Here is a 20,843-nt window from a genome sequence, read left to right as displayed (position 1 = left end):
AAATTTAATGTTGGTGATTATGTTAGAAATGCAGATAAACGTAATATCTTCTCTAAGGGATACACTTCTAATTGGAATAGAGAGTTGTTTAAAGTTAATGAGATTTTAAAAACACAACCACCAACTTATAAGATGGAAGATATGAATGGAGAGATAATAGAAGGTAAGTATTATGAACAGGAATTATTGAAATCCGAGTTTGACTTTGAATCTAATAATAAAGTTTTAGAATCATTAAATAAAAATTTTTCTGTAAATAAATACAAAGATGACAAGAAATAGATTCAAACAGGCTAAACAATCATTATCAAATTTTAGTCTATCACCAAGTAATGCCCGTCAATTATTCTTAGAAGATAACGATAATATTGACCTGAAAGATAGCTATAAAATTACAAATGTACATCCTCCGATAGATGAAAAAGATGTTGTTAATAAAGAGTATTGTGACAATAACTTTTTATCCTCTTCTAATAAAATAGACGTTTTAAGTAGAAACATAACTGAACTAAGAAAGGGCGACTTTGATAAAGTTACAACTAAAACATTACAACTAAATGAAACAGAAGTTAATGATGAACTAATAAATGCGTTTATTGAATCAGCAAATGAAGTCACAAATACTGTTAGGTTTTGTAATAAAGTTGCTGCTGATACTATCTCTAAATATAATCAATTAAAACAAGAATTTGATAATAATAGTTTTATTCAAAATATTACTAACATACATTTAGATGATATGTTTACTAACGGTCTAAGAGAAATGAAAGAATACAATTAATCTCTTAGAAAAGTTACAGTACAACATATAATTGCTATACTTTTACAAAGTATGTTAGTTGATAATAAAGAGAAAGCAAGACTTGAGATGCGTTATGGTTTTAAACGAGAACATATAATGAAGGAAATTGAAAGAATTATTACTAACGAAAATAAGCAAAGCTAAGACGAGTCCATGACCAATCCAACAGCACCGAGTGAGAGAATACTATATCCAGATTTGTCATCAGTATCAGAACGATTAATCCGCGAAGCGGCTGAGAAACAGATAAACGAAAAGATTCAAGCTAATAATAAATTTAATAATAATTATAACAATATAAAAGATATTAGAAATTATTATCAAACTGAAACTTATAACTATAAAAAGAAGTTAAATAGATATAAAAATTATATTAACGTAGCTGAGATAACAGAATTACTATTGTCATCAATAGCAACAACGGCAAGAACATCAGTTGCATTAACAGGTATAGGATTACCTTATTCTATACCAACAGCTTTTGCTACAGCAACTGTTTGTGGTTCATTATCAAAAACAATTATTACTAAAATAAGAATTAAAATTATAAAGTATTCACAAATGTATATTTTAAGTAAACAGCTTAGCGACAAGTTTAATAAACTATATACTAAATCAATGAAATATAATAAAATAGATAATGATGAATATAATGAATTAGTCTAGGTATATGATGAATATAAGAAGAATCGGCGAAACCGCAACTCCGTTGATAAAAAAATAAGTTAAGTGTTTTTTTAGATTAAAGCTATTAGTGCTTAGTAATCAATGTTTTTAGTAATAATATTATTAGTATTAATATATATAGATAACATTGGAGCTAGTCTTAGTCTTAGTTATACCCACACCCATAGTTATATTTAAACTCTAATACAATTAATTATCTTTTCTTTGTACCTAAGTATAAACTTCTTTCTTTTTGTACTACCTTTATACCTTCACCAGTAGTTGCAAATTTAATTAAATCAGGTGTGGCTGATAAAGCAGCTCTAGAGTTTCTAGATGCAGCTGCACTTCCTACTTTGCTTGCTATATCTATTGCTCTTACTCGATTATTAGCAACTTTCTTTCCAAAGTTAACAGTAGCTCTACCAACACTTTTAAAGAAATCTTTCAATCCCTCTGCTTCTATTGTTGCATCACTGACAGTCATTGACTTTTTTCTCTTACATTTAACACAATTACCTTTTAACATTTTAGTACCTTTTGAAGTAATAAAACCCCTGATGTTATTAGTACCACTATAATGTCTAACTTCAACGCAATATGAAATAGTTTGAAATTTCTGTAAAAGACTCATTTCTATATATAAAAAATAATGGAAATTAAAAAGTATAATCCTTTTAGTGTTATGAATAAACATAAACCTAAAGCTAAGCCCAAGACAAAGCTTGAAGCAAAAGGTTTATCTCTAGAGAATAAAAAGAAATTAGATATTATTTATGCTAGGGACTTTGTTAAGACTAGTAGGAAATAGTTTAGAGCTATGGGGGTTCGCACATGCTTCACCATAACTATGACTATAGCTATAACAATGACTATTATTAAGAGATTATATCAACCATCTTATTACCATCACTATTAACACTATTAACCTTTCTAGTTAATACTAATGCATGACATATAACATCTGCAACTGCAGCATTAAATTTAAAATTAAGTTGTGTTGGTTGTGGTCCTATATGATCACTTTGATATCTAGTATCAAATACATATAATTTATAACTACTTTTGAATGTTCTATGATTTATATATGGTTTTATATTATGTGGTAGCCCATTATAATCTTTATTAAAGCTAACAATCTCTTTAAAAGCCTCATTATAATTATTGGTACCATAATTAATATTCATTCTATCCTCGGGATAAAACTCACTACCAATCTTAAAATAACATTCAGTAACATTCATTACATCAAATGTACTTGCATCATGAGTTTGTTCATTAACATTATTATTTTCAAAACCAACTATTTTATATTGTGGTCTTTCCATACCACTTTCCATACCAAGATCAAACAAGAAGTTAGTAGCATCGGGCACATTCTTATAAAATGTCTTTCTTTCATAATAACTAAAGTCTAAGTTTTTCTTTTTATTTATTCCTTTCTGCACAATAATTCTATTATCATTACTAGGATCAATACTAGATACACACCATGATATATCTCTAATATCTATATTACCATCGTTACCAACTGCATCAGCACCAGCATTATCTCTAAATAGAGCTCTATCAATATTATTTCTTTTTAATATTAGTTTAAATCCTAAACCATATATAATCTTTTCTAAATCATTTACAAAACCAAATAGATCACTCATCTTAATCATCATTTACATATGACCTCGTTCTGCATCAATATGGTCACCTTTAAGTTGACTATTGCCTTGATTTCTAACAAAACCACTCTCATATTCATCATCAGTACTAGTTAATAATTTATACATCACTAGATTAGGATGACAACGATCTATATATTCAATAGTCCTACAACCACTAGTTTCAAGCTTAACTGAACAAAAAAATGCAATCAAACCATAATTAACTAATCTGATATTAGCATTATTAGCAAATAAACCACCAGCATCATCTGATACAACAAACTCTATCTCTCGATATGAATCATGTAAACTTAAATGATTCTCTTCTCTATTGAGTACGATATTAAAGTTAGTATTAATTGTATTCAATGTTGCCAGATTATTTGGTATATATTTTATAATCTTATTTTTGTGTATATCATTATTATAACCATAAGTCGTATCCAAATTATCATCCATTTTTATAAGGTAAAAAATGACAGACAATTTAATCAATGGAGTTGCAACTTCTTTGATGTTATTGAGCTACAAAAGATAACTAAAGAACTAACTAAAACTGAAGAAGAACATACATTTAACTTTAGAATGATAAAACAAATGAAAGGTTTCATTTTAATAACCCTATACTTAACACAACGAAAATTGGTTTAATTAGATTATCTCTTTATAATTCGGTGTTTAATATAACTGAAAGAAATAACCAGTTTATGTTTACTAATCCACAAGTTTTCCATCAGATAGATGCAGCCAAAGTATTTATTATACCACCGGGGTCATATGAGTTAACCGATATAGCAGATATAATAAAACAAGAAACAAATAATAAAATTTTATTACAAGTAGACAAAAATACAATGAAATGTAAAATGGAAGTATTACAAGGTGTTTTTAATTTTCATGTAGAAAACTCGGTAGCATCACTACTAGGATTTGATGAACAAACATATTCAAGAAGTAAGTATACTACAAATAAAATTTTTGATCTAATGGTATCAATACAATTAATATTCATTGCAATTTTATATCAGGAGCTAAAGATAATGGTAAAGATACAGATATATTAGATACTTTTAATCTAGCTGAACCACCCGGTTATATGATAATAAATATTCCAACAAATTTTTTATATCAAAATGTCACAAAAGATAGAAAAGAATATATAGAGTTTCATATTAAAGATGAGTATGGGAGACTTATAGACTTTAATGGAGATGTATTTAGTTTTACATTGCATTTAGTGTAAGAGCTAGGCAAAGCCTTGTTTTATTATAATCATTACATATTTCAAAAAGGTTTTTTTCCTTTAAAAAATATTTAGTATTAAATGTGATGAATGTAAAAATAAGTCCTGGGCTCAAAGTTGTAATTGGTGTCAGGGTAAACCAGATCAATGTTTTGTATGTAATAGAGTTATAACATATAGAGATAAACATGATCATTTACTAGAACATTTTAATAATCCCGATCAATATCTAACATGTAGAAAGTGTAAAGTATACATATCTCTCAGTATAGATTTAAACAATTCTATTGTAGGTTATGTACATATCTCCATAAATATACTAAAAAAAAGGTTTAGAAAACATGTAGAATCCCTTACACCATATTCACAGATTAGTATAGTTATGAATTATAATTAAAGAAAAATAACTACAAAACTCTCCGATCCCAATTAATTCTTAGTTTACCATTAATATTTTTATTTTTAGTTATATCAATGACAATGTAATTATAAGGCTCTTTCCATACCTCATAACATATATTAGCAAAATCATTATAACTAAGTTCAAAATTATTAAAGAAATCTTGATATGTAGATATGAGGACTTTACCTCTTTGTTCAAATAAAATAAATAGATTACAATTCTCTCTAACACTCTGTCTATCTATTGTGAATAGATTTTGATTAAGATATATCATATTACAATTATTATGTCTACCCCTACAAAAGTATTCATTAATAACTGGTTCTTTGGCTCTAACATCATCGAATATCATTAGTTTCTTTAATTCTTTGGGTAGTTGATCGGGAGAGGAGAGGGTAAAACTTTTATATCTTTAACAAACTCGAGAGACTTGCAACTTATATTTTTAAATTGATCGCCAGTAGGTCTAATAATGTATAGGTTATCAAAATATATACTAGCCAGAATTAGTATTTTTAATCAGAATGTCTTGCCACATTCACTAGGACCAGATATTATACATCTAAAGTTCTCTGAGAGTGTAGCTTCTGTAATTTTATTATCCTCATTTAGCCATGATTGTAGATCTTCATTTATGTTTATAGAGATAGTGTTAGTTTTAACCTTTTCATGGGGCTTGGCTTGCCACGTTTCACCTTGTTTTTCATCAAATTGATATATAACATTATCAGCGAAGCTGTCCCGCAGATTAATGACATTATCACTATCATTATTAGCAAAGCTACTTCGTAGACCAATATCATTATCATTATCTTTATCAATATCATTAACATTATCATTATCTGCGGAGCAGGTTGGCATGCCACGAACTCCGGCCGTTCCCTGATTAGCAAAGCTACTTTGTAGATCTTTAACACTATCATTAACATTATTAGCAAAGCTACTTCGTAGATCATCTGCGAAGCAGGTTCCCTGATTATCGTTAACATTAACATGACAACCTAAACAAAAACACTCTTTATATATTTCAGGACATTTAATTTGATTAACAAGAATATTCAAAGCAATTTTTAATTCTAAATCCTCTATCAATAAGATAGATCATATATAAACAATAAGCCCCACAATATGATTCATCATATTGTTGTATTCTTTCATTAGAGCCTATGTCAACATATTCTTCTGAAAATAATGGTTGGGTTTCTACACCAAAACTATCAAAGTAATACACAGGACCACCTTCTCTTCTTATAACTAAAACCCAATGTGTACCATCAGTTAGATGTAGGTTTACAATAATGTTGAAGTTGAGTTCCCTGATTGTTTTAGGAATCTCATCTCTCATTTTAATTTCAATTGGTGTTAGACTTATATCTTTACCTATATCCTCAAAAGTTAGGATAAGCATTTTTTTATATATAAATTTTATATATAAAAATGGATAAAGAAGGTATAATTTTTTTATTTATTATCATAATTGCAATTTGTTTTGTTTTTTATAATTCGATACCGAGTAAATATACAAAAATTGGAGGAAAGCTTTGGTTGATTTATGAATAGGAGTCTAGTTAGATTTGAATAAGAAAAGTCACCATAACATACTATTGTTTATGGTGGAACTGGTACAGGCAAAACATATTTTATTAGACAATACCTAAACTTATACTTAGATCCGCGAACAGACTCCGTCTGTGGTAAACCAAGCGGTTACACCGATCAAAACCAAAACCAAAACCAAGACCAAGATCTGCGAAGCAGTTTGATAAACAACAAACAGAGTTCGTTCACCGATCAAACTAAAAATATAATCATAGTATGTAAAGATGATAGAGATTGGATAGATCCTGAGACTGGCGAGTTTTATATTAGATTTATTAAATGTGATATAAATATGATCACATCAAAAAATAAGTCTATATTCAAAGATAGTGTAATTGTTCTTCAAGATATGGGTGATAAGTTAGATAAGGATATTGCTTATTATTTCACAGAAGGAAGACATTATAATATTCAAATGGTTGTAATGTGTCATAAAACAGCTCAAATAATTAATACAGCAAGAATGAGCTGTGATACTATTTATTTAACAACTTATAATGGAGCTGATCTTTTTAAAAATTTTAATGAAATATATAAATATGAACATAGCTTCATTAAAATAATTAGTGTATTAAATAATAACTTTTATAATTGTACAGATGGAATGTCAGATGAACTTCGTTATGATATAATTAAATATAATAGGAAAGAGAATAAATTTATTATTATTGATAAGAATAGAACTATGATATATGACTCGAGAGTTGGTTTCCTTGATTTAAAAGCTCTTAGTTTAAAAGATGAATTAGAAAGAGAAGATATAAATAAACTTATAGCATATATGAAACCACTCATGATTAATGCCACGGATAGAAATGTTATTAATCATGATAACTATATATTCTATTTTAATAAACTTCTTAAATTAAATTTCTGTAAAACACAGAATGATGTTCTAACACAAGAAATGGTTACAGGAAAAGGTATAAAAAATTGATCAACTATTGGTGGAACTATAAGCTCAGGTTTAATTAAAATTAGTTATATTTATCCCGATATGATATCAAGAAATGCTGGGGGTATAGCAATGGGAGCAAGCACAATGTTGAGTAGAGTAAGTACATTGCTTAACTATGGATATGGAGAACAGTTGGATAATGGTCCACGAAATACAATACAAGAAGAATATATAAATGAAGAGGATGGGATTTTAAATAGAAACGGGGGAAAGTATTTAAGCAATCTATATGAAAATAATGAAGAACTTAGAGATGAGATTATAAATTTTATTAGAGATAAAAAAGAATTAGACGTTGAAGTGATTTTAGATAGAAGATATAAAATTAATATGCTCAATATGACGGGAAAGAGATATTTAGCTGAGTATATCACATCTAAAGATAATACTAAAGATATATTTGAAATCTTGGCTAGATATTATTTATAATTTTACCCCATCATAAATGGTTATAAAATGTTTAGAGTGTAATCATGAATGTGGAGCTCCCTTTAATCTAGCTTTTCATTATTCAATATGTAATGAAGATAAAATTGGTAAATAAGTGTGTGGTGATAAAACATTAAGCGGTATTTGCATAAAAACTGATTGTTCTTTTAAAGATGAATCTGGATAAAGTCCTAGTATTGACTCTAGCTCTAATCCTAGCTCTAGCCCTAATCCTAGCTGTAGCTCTAGCCCTAGCCCTAATCCTAGCATTGAGCCTAGCCCTAATCCAAAAGTTATAACTAGATGTTGTAATAGATGTAATTATGTAAAACCATTAACACATTTTGATAAAAGCAATTATACATGTAGAAATTGTACTTCTACTAAAGTTAGTTGTCTTTATTGCCCTTCTATTGTGAGATATGATAAAATGAATGCTCATGTAAGAAGACGACATCCAGATGTTGATGTACCTAAAGGATCTACTAGAAATTTGACCCCCAATCCTATTATTACACAAAATGAAGAAAGTTATTCATGTAAATATTATAATTTTGTATCATTTCCTATTAATAAATGGGATAAGTATAGAAAAAGTAGAAGAAAATATAAATTTATTGAAGAGTATAGATAATTTAAAATAAAAAATAAAAATTCATTAAAAAATTTAGATAATTTTAAAATATATTTAAAAAAGAGGGAAATCACTCTTTAACTGTACTAGGGGTACTATTTTGTACTGGGGCATCACTGCGATAGGGGCGATTTCGCTCTTAAAGAGTGATTCGCTCTTATAAGAGGGATTTCGCTCTTATTTTGAAATTTGCTTTATTTTTTTAATAAATTAATAAATTTTGCTATTACTTTGGGTTTTAGCTTAATTATGACTTGGCCAAGTAGTAAATAAAAACAAGGATCTTAATCTTATATAAATATTAGCAAAATTTAAAATTTACAAAAGAGTAAAGCTGGTTTTTTATACAAGTTATCCACGAAGTGGTTACACCAATTTTCGCAAGTTGGTTTTACGTGCTTTTTACACAGTCTCACTAGTTTTATACTAGTATCTGGGGACGTCCACTGGAGTCAGTGGGGATAGAACCCAAACTATCCGTCTGATAACAGATAATCATCAGCTTAACTCGACACTAGTGGTTTGCACTAAGTGAGACAAGAAATGATAGATTTTGAGTGAATATAAAGGTAATATGTAGTAGTGGATAAAACAAGCTCATATATAGTAGTGAATAAAATGGGGGTATAAAGTGTAGTAGGTATATAGAGTAGTGGGGGGAAGGAGCTCGAAAAAGTGCATGAAAATTTTTTGAGGGGTTTTTACTATGTAAAAACAGCTCAAAAAATTGAAATGCGCTTGGAGAGCTCCTGTTTCCCACTACTGTAATTCTAACATATTCTTAGCGTTCCTATACGTAGATCCTAAGCGTAAATAAAATTAGCATTTCTTAGCATAAATCATTCATATTTGTTGCGTTTTTAGGCGTTGGCATTTTAGACAGTTTAGTCATCGCGTTCATCTCTCATAATTTAGCGTAGATCCTACCTAACTTCAAGGCGTAACTTATAGGTTCGATCATAGTTTAATGTAGTTTTGTATTGATCTTGAGCGAATTCAAAGATGAAAACTCTTATAATTTTTCATGTTAAAAACAGCCGCCATTTGCTGAACCAACATGTGAGTTTCAATAGTAAAACAATTTTGCGTTTATTTATAAAAATTGTTAGAACTTAATAAATTTGTACGTGGAATGAATTTGACGCTGGGTTGTTCATTTGAAACAAAATATGACAAGCATTCTAAAAATACGTGAATTTCATTTTCCAAAAAGGTCCCTTTCTCAAAGAATTAGTTTTTGTTAACAGCCTGCCCTCGTATGTTGACCACAAATTTCCTAACTTTGAACAGTTTGTAGAGTTCTTAGCAGTGATTATGTATTAACAAGCTTTAAGTTTAGCATTTATCTTCAATTATTTTAAATTTTCAGATAGTGTACTAGTAAATAGGGTTCTTTTTATGCAAGAAATCATGTTTGAAGAAAGCAAAAACGGAAACGAGAGGCAGTTTCCTGGTGGTTGTGGACACAAATTTCGAATGCAAGTCTTCTACTCTAAGTTTAATGCTATTTTTTGTAAAAGTTAACAAATTTCAATGTCTTCAACGCATTCAACTCTAGGTACGGTGTTAGATAGAGTACGTAAGCTCAGTTGTTGTGGCATAGTGCTGGATAGGGTGACAAGTTTTTAGGAGGTTAATTGTTCGAGTCCAACATGATTGAGCATGTTGACAGAGGTCAAAGGGAAGAATCTAAGTTTAAAAAAATCCAATTGATTATATAGTTCCTCCTCCCCCCCCACAAGTGGGGTCGGAACAATTAGCGCTCGGAAATTCGAAATTTGAAGAAGATATACGCTTGGTAACGATAAGTTCATGTACGAACAAGGCTTGGAAACGTTAAATTTATGTAAGATCATAGCTTGAAGAGGTTAAATTGAAGTACGATAACCGGTAACTTAGTCATTAGTACGTTAGAAAATCCCCACCATTAGTTTTAAATTCTACTGTTTATCAGCAAAATTATTTACGAAAATTGCGGCTTATCCTATATAATTTTGCCGCACATCTTACATAGTTTTGCCAAAATTGTTCGGCCCTGGTTTTAGCGGATTTTTACAACTATCACCCAGGCCCGCAATTCAGGTTAACTGTCACTATGTATCTCATTTTTTCAAATATCCCAGTACAAATAATATTCGCAGGTGTTGTTCACTGCAGACCAACTACATTTTGGGAACATGAGCAGTTTCTGCAGACTGGTTGAGGAATACTACCCCGAAAGACTGGAGTTGTTCACAATTGATGTTGCTAGTTTGTTCCACACCACACCCCTAGATGGCTTCCTCCCTCTTTGGGAAAAGTCCCTAGCTGATACTCCACCTCAATTGGGTCAGTATGATCAATTAAGTAACGGTTAAGTGACTCTGCTGGAAGTCACTGAGAATTTCTGGCGTTTATCGAGAACCACGCAGCTGTTCAAGATGTTAAGCCAGATTTTCGAAGTGAATTCTACAGAGTCACTTAACCATGCTTAAAACACGAAACGCGCACGTTTTAAAATGATGAAAGTCAAAGGAAGTCATCTTCTGGATAAGTTGCAACTTCTGGCGTTTTAACTTCTGGCACTGCAGACTTTCGGCATTTTAAAATGTGCACGTGAATGTATTAAGTGAAATTAAGCTCGTATTGTTATGTTCGATCCTTATATAACTATTGAAAAACTACAAGAAGTGATCGAAAGATGTAGTATTTCAGTAGCTATTATTGTGTAAAACTAAGAATATATAATATTCCTAAAGTGCTTGAATCAGTTAATGACTGTACTTTAGCATTAAACAACACCTTTTTTATGGTATATTTGTGTACAAATTGGGTTAAAAACGCTAATTTACTTTTCAAAAGTCTAATTATTGGCTAAATTTTCTACCGGAACTTCGATCAGTTTTTTTTTAGTTTTTAATAAATTTAGTAAATTCTGAAAATTAGGGTTCTCAGGTGCATTAGTTAAATAGCAATTGGCTGGGGAATTGTGTTCAAACACGTAGAAAATAGCTAAGAAGGTTATTCCGTCAGTGATGAATCGTGTTAGTCTACCCCTTCTAGTGTTTTCTATTGCCGTTAGATTAAGATGTTCTAAAATAACTATTCCAGTTTGGTCCATATACTGTTTAAAATCTCTATTGGTGAAAATGTACTTGTGAAACCGAGTAAAATAGGGAACATCTCATCAATTTATGCTATTTTCAGGCTAATAATCTTTGTTGGGGGGGCAAAATTGATTATAACAACGGTTATTCTTTGTTAAATTAGGGCCGAATTGAGATTTATATAGTCGAAGTTTGGTTAGTTTTTACTAATATAATGTAAAAATGACGCTAAATTGGCTAAATTTTGAGAAAAATTGATAAAAATTGGATAAGAATGATGTTTTTATGGCTTAAATATGATTAGTTCCCGTTAAATTAGGATAAACGTGACGTTAATTTTGTTAAAATCTGTTAAACATTTGAGAAATTAGGACAAAATGATGTTTATTTGATTTAAATTTGGTTTAGTATTACCCCACCTGGGTTGAAAAATTGATAAAACAGAGTGAATAATCAACTGAGGAAGCTTATTTTTCACCGAAATTTGATAATTAGTTTGAAAACGCAAAAATGTCAGCATAAATTTGTAGAAATTTACATATAAATTACATTAAACACGCATTGGGGTTGAATTCTGGTTGAATCCAAGTTGAATTGGTTGAAAATGCTAGATTTAAGGACAAAAATTAAGTAAAAACTAGATAAATATTACTCTAAATAGGATTTGGGGGATGAATTTTGGTTAAAATTCGGTTATTTAGTGTAAAAATACTAAAATTCAACTGTGAATTTGGTGAAAATCGGTTAAAATTAAGGCTAACTAGGTGTTGGGGAGCAAAATTTGGATAGTTTGTGGTTATCTGGGGTGTAAATAATAATATTTAACCATAAATTCGGTTAAAATCGGGTCAGAAATAGACTAAACAGGTTTTGGGGGGATGAGTTCTGTATAAATTTCGATTATTCAAAGTGAAAATACTAAAATTCAACCATAAATGTGTTGAATATTGGGTAAAAATTAGATTAAACTGGTTTTGAGGGATGAATTCTGGCTGAATTTCGGCTATTTAAAGTGTAAATACTAAAATTTAACCATAAATTTGATAAAAATTTGGTGAAAATCAGGCTAAATAGGTTTTGGGGGGTGATTTTTGGTTACATTTTGACTAAAAAGTGTGAAAATATTTCAATTGTTATATTAATAAACTAAAAATTGGAAAGAGATTACCCCCACCCGGGTCAGAACAATTTTACATGAGCAAAGAATCAGTTGCCTGTAACTATTTTAGGGTAAATTTACTGTATTTCGGCTGTAAATTTGATATAAATAACACTATTTGTTTGTCTATTAGTGTGTTTTCACTTCTGTGGTGGTGATTATTTTACTATTTGATTCCGATTGGATAGAAAAACAAAAATACATGCGTGATTATTTCCTTTGGTCGCACCAGTTATCAAATTAGCTGGGCTGCTACAGATGACACGATACGGGATCTCTTTATGTATGCCAGTCTAACTTGACAAATGATATAACAAATCGAAGGCAAAGATATATGCCTAAGACCTGTCTGTGCTATAAGTCTCAGTTTAAATTTGTTGGGGGGCTGAAAGTGTTTAATTTATAAAAGAGTAAATACAGAATTACAGCTTACTAATTACCAGTTGCGTTGTTGTGATTTCGAGATGAGCTGCGTAGCGATCGTTCAATTCTTCTTGTTAGTCAGATAGTTGTTCAGTTTAGACGAAAGAAAACTTTGGTTAAGTTGTTTAAACCGCGTAATTTGAGTATTTTCAAATTGACGATTATAAGCAATCTCTGTTTTGAATATAGATTTATTTATCGAAAAGGAAAAGCAGCTGATTTCTGGCTCTTGTTTCTGTCTCTCTAATTTTTATCCGTCCCACTTCGCTGAGCGAAACAATAAATTCCTCTCAGCTCAGTTTGGGCCGATAGGGAGCGAATCACAAACTCAGTTCATAGTGAGGTGCTTCTTAATTTTCCTATGGGCCGAGAAGGCAATAGAATTAACTCTTTTTTATCTTGCGGGAAAAATTATTGAAACCCAAAAAAATAAAGATCTAAAAAGCTGAGAGCATCAATTATTGATCACGTAGGCGCCTGTTTCTTCTCTTCTAAAACCGCAACATTTATGGTTTTCTCGGGGGCTTTTTATGAGACTCTATTGTCTTTTCCGCCGAAGCAATCTGGTTCATCTTTATTGAACTTGGGGGAAGAGTTCTGCATTGCAACTGTCAAAAGCAAAAGTAATTTTAATCAAAAGAAAGTGTGGTTATACAGGCCGCCTACGCTCAACAATGTACTTTTTCTATCCTGGATATAAGCGAGGAGATCCAGGCCTAAAGTTGTGTTAATTTAAATACGTCGAACTAAGTAGTTTGAATACTTGTGTACTGGTAGTCTTAACGGGCGTTAATTTGTTTAGCGTGCATCGAAAGAATGGTTAATTAACGCCTAAATACGTTCGCTCTTATGCAGGATTAATTATCTGTTCATTTGTAACGGTTCTCGTAATACTACAAAGAAAACACCAGAGATGACTGCAATTTGATCACATATGAAATTATACATTAAAACACTCACGTGCACATTTTAAAATGTCGAAAGTCTGAAGCGCCAGAAGTTAAAATGCCAGAGGTTGCTACTTGGCCAGAAGTTGACTTCCGTTGACTTTCGTCATTTTAAAACGTGCGCGTTCCGTGTTTTGAGCATGGTTACGTGACTCTGCAGAGGTCATTTCGAAATTATGACTTAATATCTCGAACCGCTTCGCGGTTCTCGATAAACGCCAGAAAATCTCAGTGAATTCAAGCAGAGTCGCTTAACCATTACTTCATTATTCAGTTGTTTATATTGATGATTAATCACAATCAGATTGATATCATTTACATTAAAAATCCGAAAATGTGAAGGAGAAAACAGAAGAAATATTAGAAAAACACAACAGCCAAAAAATGAGCAAAACTGAATTTCCATCCCACAATCTGTTTATTTTTGTTTATTCTTCAGGTGCTGTGGGCATGATTAGCAAATACTATCAGATGAGTGATTTACTAAGGTATGCTCTCCTGTACCAATTTGGTGGTTTCTACCTCGACTTTGACGTTCTGGTTCTTCAGAGTCTCTTTTCTCAACGCAATGTACTCTCCTTAGAGGCTAACACTACAAAGTTAGTTGCTGAAGCATATATCTTGTCAGAGGAGAGGAAACATCCCGGGTTGACCTCATAATTGAAAAAATTGTAAAATTAAGACTTCCTATTATGTCGTCTATGAAAAGTTGTAATCATAGAACTTTCATAAAATGAAAGTTGTAAATTAACAAATTTTTAGAGATATCATGAACAGGGCTAAAACAAAGCACAAATATGCAGTTTTGGTTTTTGTCTTTTTTGCAGGGTACTAGCTGTTTTCTCGGTTGGACCTCTTTGTTCTGCGCAGAATTTCTAGGCCAAGTATGATCGGACTGTCCAGAACCTTAGCGGGTCACTGATCAGACTTTCAAGACCCTGGGGAGTGAGATTTTCAGACAGCACAAACTCAAACTTTTAAATGAATTACGTCATTTGGCATTAGAGGGCCGATGAGACCTACCATTAATAAAACTAATTGACAAGACTAATTACAAAATGAAAAAACATTAACTACATTTAAAACCTCAAATTCTATTTGAAAAAAGTCGAGAAGTAAAGTCAAACTAGCGTCAAATCGTCTTTCACTTGAAAAAATAATGATATTTTGAAATAAGTCTACAAAAAGAAGAAAGAATTCAAAATCCAAAAAATAAGCCTATACTTTCTAAAAATTAGAAAACAATTAGCTTTTAACGAAGAAAGTTATAAACACAGTTATTTGTAGTTCCTTGTTATGTCAAAACTTTTTTGTTAGTGCAGTTAAGTCATAAGACTACTCAAAAACAAATAAGCAAATATATATATATATATATATATATATATATATATATATATATATATGAATATAGCAGTCTAGAAGACATAAAGAAAATTAAATGCAGGGAAAACTGAAAAATTCATTAACCGTTTGCGAAAACACTTTTTTTTAAAATTAAAAACGAAGAGTTGTTCTCTCAACAGATAATATATGTTCTTTGGGCCTCATTTGATTGAAAATGGAATTTGTCAATAACGGAACCTAAAATTAAATACTAAGTTCTCTGTAGTTGACCTTAAGAGGTGTGAATAGAATTTAGGGGAATACAGGGCTAAAATGTGCATCTTTTCGGTCAAAAATCCCTTTTTAGGCCACAATTTGACTTTTAAGCGCTGTGCCATTCTAAGAAAAAACCTCTCATTGTTCAATATTCCACCATGGAAAATAATTTGCCAAAATATTTCCTAATTTGAAAACAAATGGATCTAAAGCGATCAATGTCAAATGTTCGCAAAATCAATAATTTTTGACGACTTCTCAGAGAAGAAAAATCTAAAACCTTTTAAAAACATATTCTGCGCTAAACAAGTTATTGTTCTGGAGACCGGAGTTCTATTTTGAGCTGACCCGCTGCTTTTAACAAATATGTCAATGTGTAGACTGAAATAGAGGAGCATCAAGAAAAGAGGTATGAAGTGCGCTGCCGACATTTGAAAAAAGTTGAATTATTAGCTGATCTTATCTCAATTAATTTTTAACAGTTTTGAGAAGATTTTATGAAATAATTGAAGTTTCTGCATATGAAGACAATAATAATGAAAAAATGTTGATGTAGACATTTTTAAAAAACATTGTTCGGAAAAACCTCGACATCATTGACAATGATTAGTTTCATCCAAATTATAGCATTGAAATGACAATTCGATAGTTATATCCAAATGGTTTTCACTTGTTAAAATACCAAAATTATCTTTGGGGCAAAAATTTTTGATTTTCTTATACTGAAAAGCAGAACATTCGAAAGTAGCTCTATAAAAAAGCTTCACATAGGTTGCATATAATGTTTCAAAATGGCATTGTTCATGAAATTAGGCAGGTGCAAATTTCCGATTCACCAGCGTTGTCTACCCAGGTCAAGTTTTTTGTTTGTCCTCGACTATAATGTAGACCATTTCTGAACGATTGCCGAATATTTGAATAAGGAAAAAAAAACCGCGGCCTGCAGATAAAAACTTTAATTTCGTTTTGATTTCAAATCAGTATCCAAAAAATTGACAGCCAGAATATCACCGTCTCAGTGTCTTTGAGTTATCGCTACAAAAAATACACAACAATGGAAAAAATTCATTGACCAAGTATGAATCAAGATAAATTTTTTGTCATTATTTTGTCATAAATTTTTGGATAAGTATGCGAAATTGTATAGCTCGGGTCAAGGATTGGTGATGAATATCGTAAGAAATGCGGTGAAATGCGATGAAAAAGAATTCCACCGCTTATTTCTATCATTTTTTGCGGTGAATCGCGGTGATTTATTTATTTTCACTGCATTTTCGGTATCATTACAAAAAAGAAACTTCCATGCACGGCTTCGAACCTCTCACGTCCTGCATATCTTCAACGTGTTATTCTACTGCGCCAGCTGTCGAGTCCTTCTAACATGTTTCTTGTGATTATAAATCAGGCTCAATAACCGTTGGAAAAAATGAGGTGAATATTTGTAAGAAATGCGGTGAATTTCGCGGTAAATTTGCGGTGAAACAGAATAGACCCCTTAGAAATTAGAACTAACTAAACAGCTAATCGAAGACACTTTTTTTAGCAAACCCAATAACTGCAATTTGCCAGATCGTAGCCAGAGCTCAGCGAAAGTGAACGGGGGAGTAATTCACGTGAATGCGGGCAGCCCCCTCATTTGGAAAGTTATGCAACTCTGCAAAGACAGATTTGAGCTCAGCAGGGCAGGGTTCTCTGCTAATAAAACTAAAAATGGGACCGCAAAAATGATTGCCGATAGTGGAGATTACAAGCATGACGTATTTGGAGCTCCTATGATCACAGAAGCCGTCAAATACTTCCTGTCACTACCTCACTTAGCAAATGTCACCAATGGTGTCTGTAAGTTATCAATTTTTGATGCTTTGATATCGGAGCTTAAAGGAAAAAATTCCGATCTTTGAGTTCACCTCTTTGCGGTAACTTTTAGGGGTGGAAATCCTATTCAAAAACCGACGGTTTTCTCGCAAGATCTTGCAAGAATCTTGACAGATTTGTGCAGGATTGTACATGATCCTACAAGAGTCTTGCGAGATTGTTGCAAGATCTTGCAAGATAACCATCAAGATCTTGCAAGATCTTGCAAGATCATAGGCAAGATTTTTGCAAGGTTATGCATGATAACAGTCTGAGTTGAACAAGGGAGCAGGTGGTTTGCAAAAGTTTGTTTTGTAAAAAGTCTGTTGGGTTTTTAAAGGTTCCCTTTTTACCCACCTATTAACCCCCTTCCCCTTTGTTTTATGGATTTGGGAGCATTTAATACTATATTCTTTTCCGTAGTCAGGAACATTACGTAATGATAACTTTCATTTTCAAAACATAAACAAGACTACAGGGAGTTAGTTAACCTTGAGGCCAATCCCGGACTGAACTGCAAGTCAAGATCAGTACTGGGCATGTCTACAAGCACATATCATATGACACGTTCTCAAGTGTCTCAGAAAGAATAGATCGAGTTACCGCGTTCAATTTTATTAGTCTGTCTACCGTCCTTTCTTAAAAAGTGACGTTTTCTGTGGCGTTTATCTAGCTAGATTTCTTTTAGTTTGGAACACTTTCATTTTGTAATCGTTAACTGTAGTTCACAAAATTGAGTTATTTGAAAAAAATTAGACTTGAATTTTACAAAATGTGTTCCTCTTTTTTTGCTTTTCCTGAGAAAAATCATGAAATATTTTTCTTTTTACTGGTTTTGTGAGAAGTGGTTTGGTAGTTAATGTCAAATTCTTATTAATTTTGTAAGTCTTCAGTTTAGAACTTTGAGTCCCAATCAACTCAGTCAATTGCATCTTTTTCGATGTTTTAGTGCCTGGTTCGAAAAAAGTTTTAGTGCCTGGTGATTACTTTTGAATAAGAATAAAATAGCAGCAAAATGTTCTTATTAAATTTGTACCGGTCGACGCTTGTTCTGATAATAGTATTAATAATTTTTGGTTTTTGCATGCTGCAAGGGTTCCTGCAGTGGTAGCCCTAAGGTAGATCAGTTTTCATCTGCTTTTGTATTATTGCAAGACATATAAAAGATTATTACTTCTATATATAGATATTTTTGAAGATCTTTAAGGTGTTCAAAAACTTTGCCAAGATCTCAACAACCTTTGTCCACACTTATTACACAAACAGATGGCACAGACTGGCGTAAAAACCTAATAAAGATAACCTATCTACCATTGTTGAAGAAATTTACATTTTTAATTAAGCCAAACGTTAATTATCATAGAAAGATCTCCGTAAGATCATTTTCAGAAAACTTTAGGAGAAGTATAAACTTATATAGTTCCTTTTTGCATAACACAGAACAGAAATAAGACCAGTGAAGTTTTTAGGCAGCCATTTTGTTATTTTAACATCGTTTTAGACTGTTCTTATCATGAGCATCAGTAATTTTTTTTGCTGTGACTTCTGTCTGAAATTTTTTACGTGGTACCATCAGTTCAATCAAGATTGTTTACATTGTGATTGGTAGCTCTAATATTTCTTTTTGTTAGTTTGTGCAATATTTGACAAAAAATACTTTGGAATGGATTGTGGAATTATTTAATTTTCAATTCTTTTAATTTTACCGTGCTTTTTATATATAAATCTGAAAAGATTGTTTGATCAACTTTCATTGTAATAACAACATTTGCAAAACTTACAGTGAACTAACACGTCAACTCCCAGTGTACACTGCAAAATCTGCGGATCTTTTCTGCTAGTGCCCCCGCTTTGTTTTACACACCCCTTCTTTAAATATATTTAAACAATGTTAATTTTAAGCAAGTTTATACATAGGCATATATCAATAATATGCATTTATTAAAAGCTAGCACAGCTATGGTTTGAAAGTAATACTCATTTCAAAGAAAATTTGTTTCATATAACGTAATCATCAATTAAAAACTACTCTATTATATCATTTTTGTCGTTATCGTCTACAAAAAGGGCCCAAGTTTTCTGAATTTTTTTTTTGGAAAATATTCTATAACTGCCTTCACTCTACCTAGACACTCTTATTTCAATGAAACATAAGTATTGTTCTAACAATTCGCGAAAATTTAGTTTCCATTGAGAAGATTCAAATCTGCTATTACACTACAACTTTATCACAACCTTTTATCACCACTGTTACTATTTGAACACTGGCGATAAGAGAGTGTGATAAATTCGCTGTCTAATCACGTCAACATTGGTTTAACTTAAGCAACTGTTGTATCGCAACGAGCGTTCATTGAAGCCATTACCACACAGTAGTTATCGCCCTCTCGAAGTTATTCAAGAATTCGACAACGCTAAAAAGTTTGATAACCTCTCGATAGTGGTAACCACCGTGTGGTTCATTAAACACGCAGCCGCAAGTGTTAAATTGTCGAAAGTCTGCAGTGCCAGAAGTTAAAAATGCCAGATATTTCCTGTATACTTACCAAAAATTGACCTCCATGAACTTTCGGTGATTTCAAACTGGCAAGTTGCGTGTTTTAAGCAAGATTGAGGGACTCTGCAGAAGTCATTCCGAATTTCTGTCTTGATATCTCTAACCGTTCCTCAGTTCTCGATAAACATCAGAAGTTCTCAGGGACCTCAAGCAGAGTCACGTCACACATACTTTCTTAACTCGTGCTCTTTATCTGTTTAGACGAAGGATTTACAATTGAGCCAGCTTTCAAATTCATGCCAGTTTTGAGACCTGGACTGTCCTTATTTGGAAAGACGGCTTCTCAAAAGACTAACACAGATTGGGAAGAGGTGTTCAGATGCAGTCTCACAGTCCACTTGATTGGACCCCTTTCCAAGATTTTCCCTATCATAATGCCACGATCAACTTCTCCTCTCGCAAAGGAACCAAAGATCAATTTTAGTCACCCTGGTCTTGAGGGGTACGATGTCTATTCATACCTCGGGCCCAGAGTCTGTCCGAAGTCATTTTCAAATTTACGGATGTTCAAATGAAAATTCTTTTTTAAAAAATGGTTGGAGCAACATTGGCTATGTTTATTTTTCTAAAACTTATTATTTCTCTGACTTACTGAAAATTAAAAATACACTGAATTTTTTGGTACGCTTTAGCTTCTAGACAGATGATATAACATAGATACTTTGAACGTCTTCTAGCGCTGTTTTACATAAGCTATTATACGCTGCAAGTTTATTCAGTCTAGTTTATTAAATATATCAGTCTCTTCTAATAATTTGTCGCAAATTTGAGTATGACGTCGCTCTTGTTACGACAACGCAAAGCTAATCCATAAAATTGAGTTCAT

General features: G+C 31.6%; 1 protein-coding gene across 2 annotated transcripts in view; it reads left to right on the top strand.

Moving 5' to 3' along the window:
• The window catches only part of LOC142344265 (uncharacterized), a 37,982-nt gene extending 17,371 nt beyond the window's left edge, over positions 1–20,611 (top strand). The window contains exons 3-6 of one of the 2 annotated variants that reach the window (XM_075395838.1): positions 10,534–10,720; positions 14,447–14,495; positions 17,150–17,445; positions 20,219–20,611. In XM_075395838.1, the coding sequence (XP_075251953.1) occupies positions 10,534–10,720; positions 14,447–14,495; positions 17,150–17,445; positions 20,219–20,532 (846 nt within the window). In that variant the 3' untranslated portion in view covers positions 20,533–20,611. Of the gene's footprint in view, positions 1–10,533; positions 10,721–14,446; positions 14,607–17,149; positions 17,446–20,218 lie in introns of both variants that reach the window. The other variant, XM_075395837.1, reaches the window with a different exon arrangement.
• The last annotated feature ends 232 nt before the right edge of the window (positions 20,612–20,843 follow it).

The sequence above is a fragment of the Convolutriloba macropyga genome, chromosome 8 (assembly GCF_964194025.1).
Source record: "Convolutriloba macropyga chromosome 8, txConMacr16.3, whole genome shotgun sequence".
Lineage (NCBI taxonomy): Eukaryota > Metazoa > Xenacoelomorpha > Acoela > Convolutidae > Convolutriloba > Convolutriloba macropyga.
The sequence above is the reverse complement of the archived record's forward strand: the minus strand, read 5'-3'. Positions and strand labels throughout refer to the sequence as shown.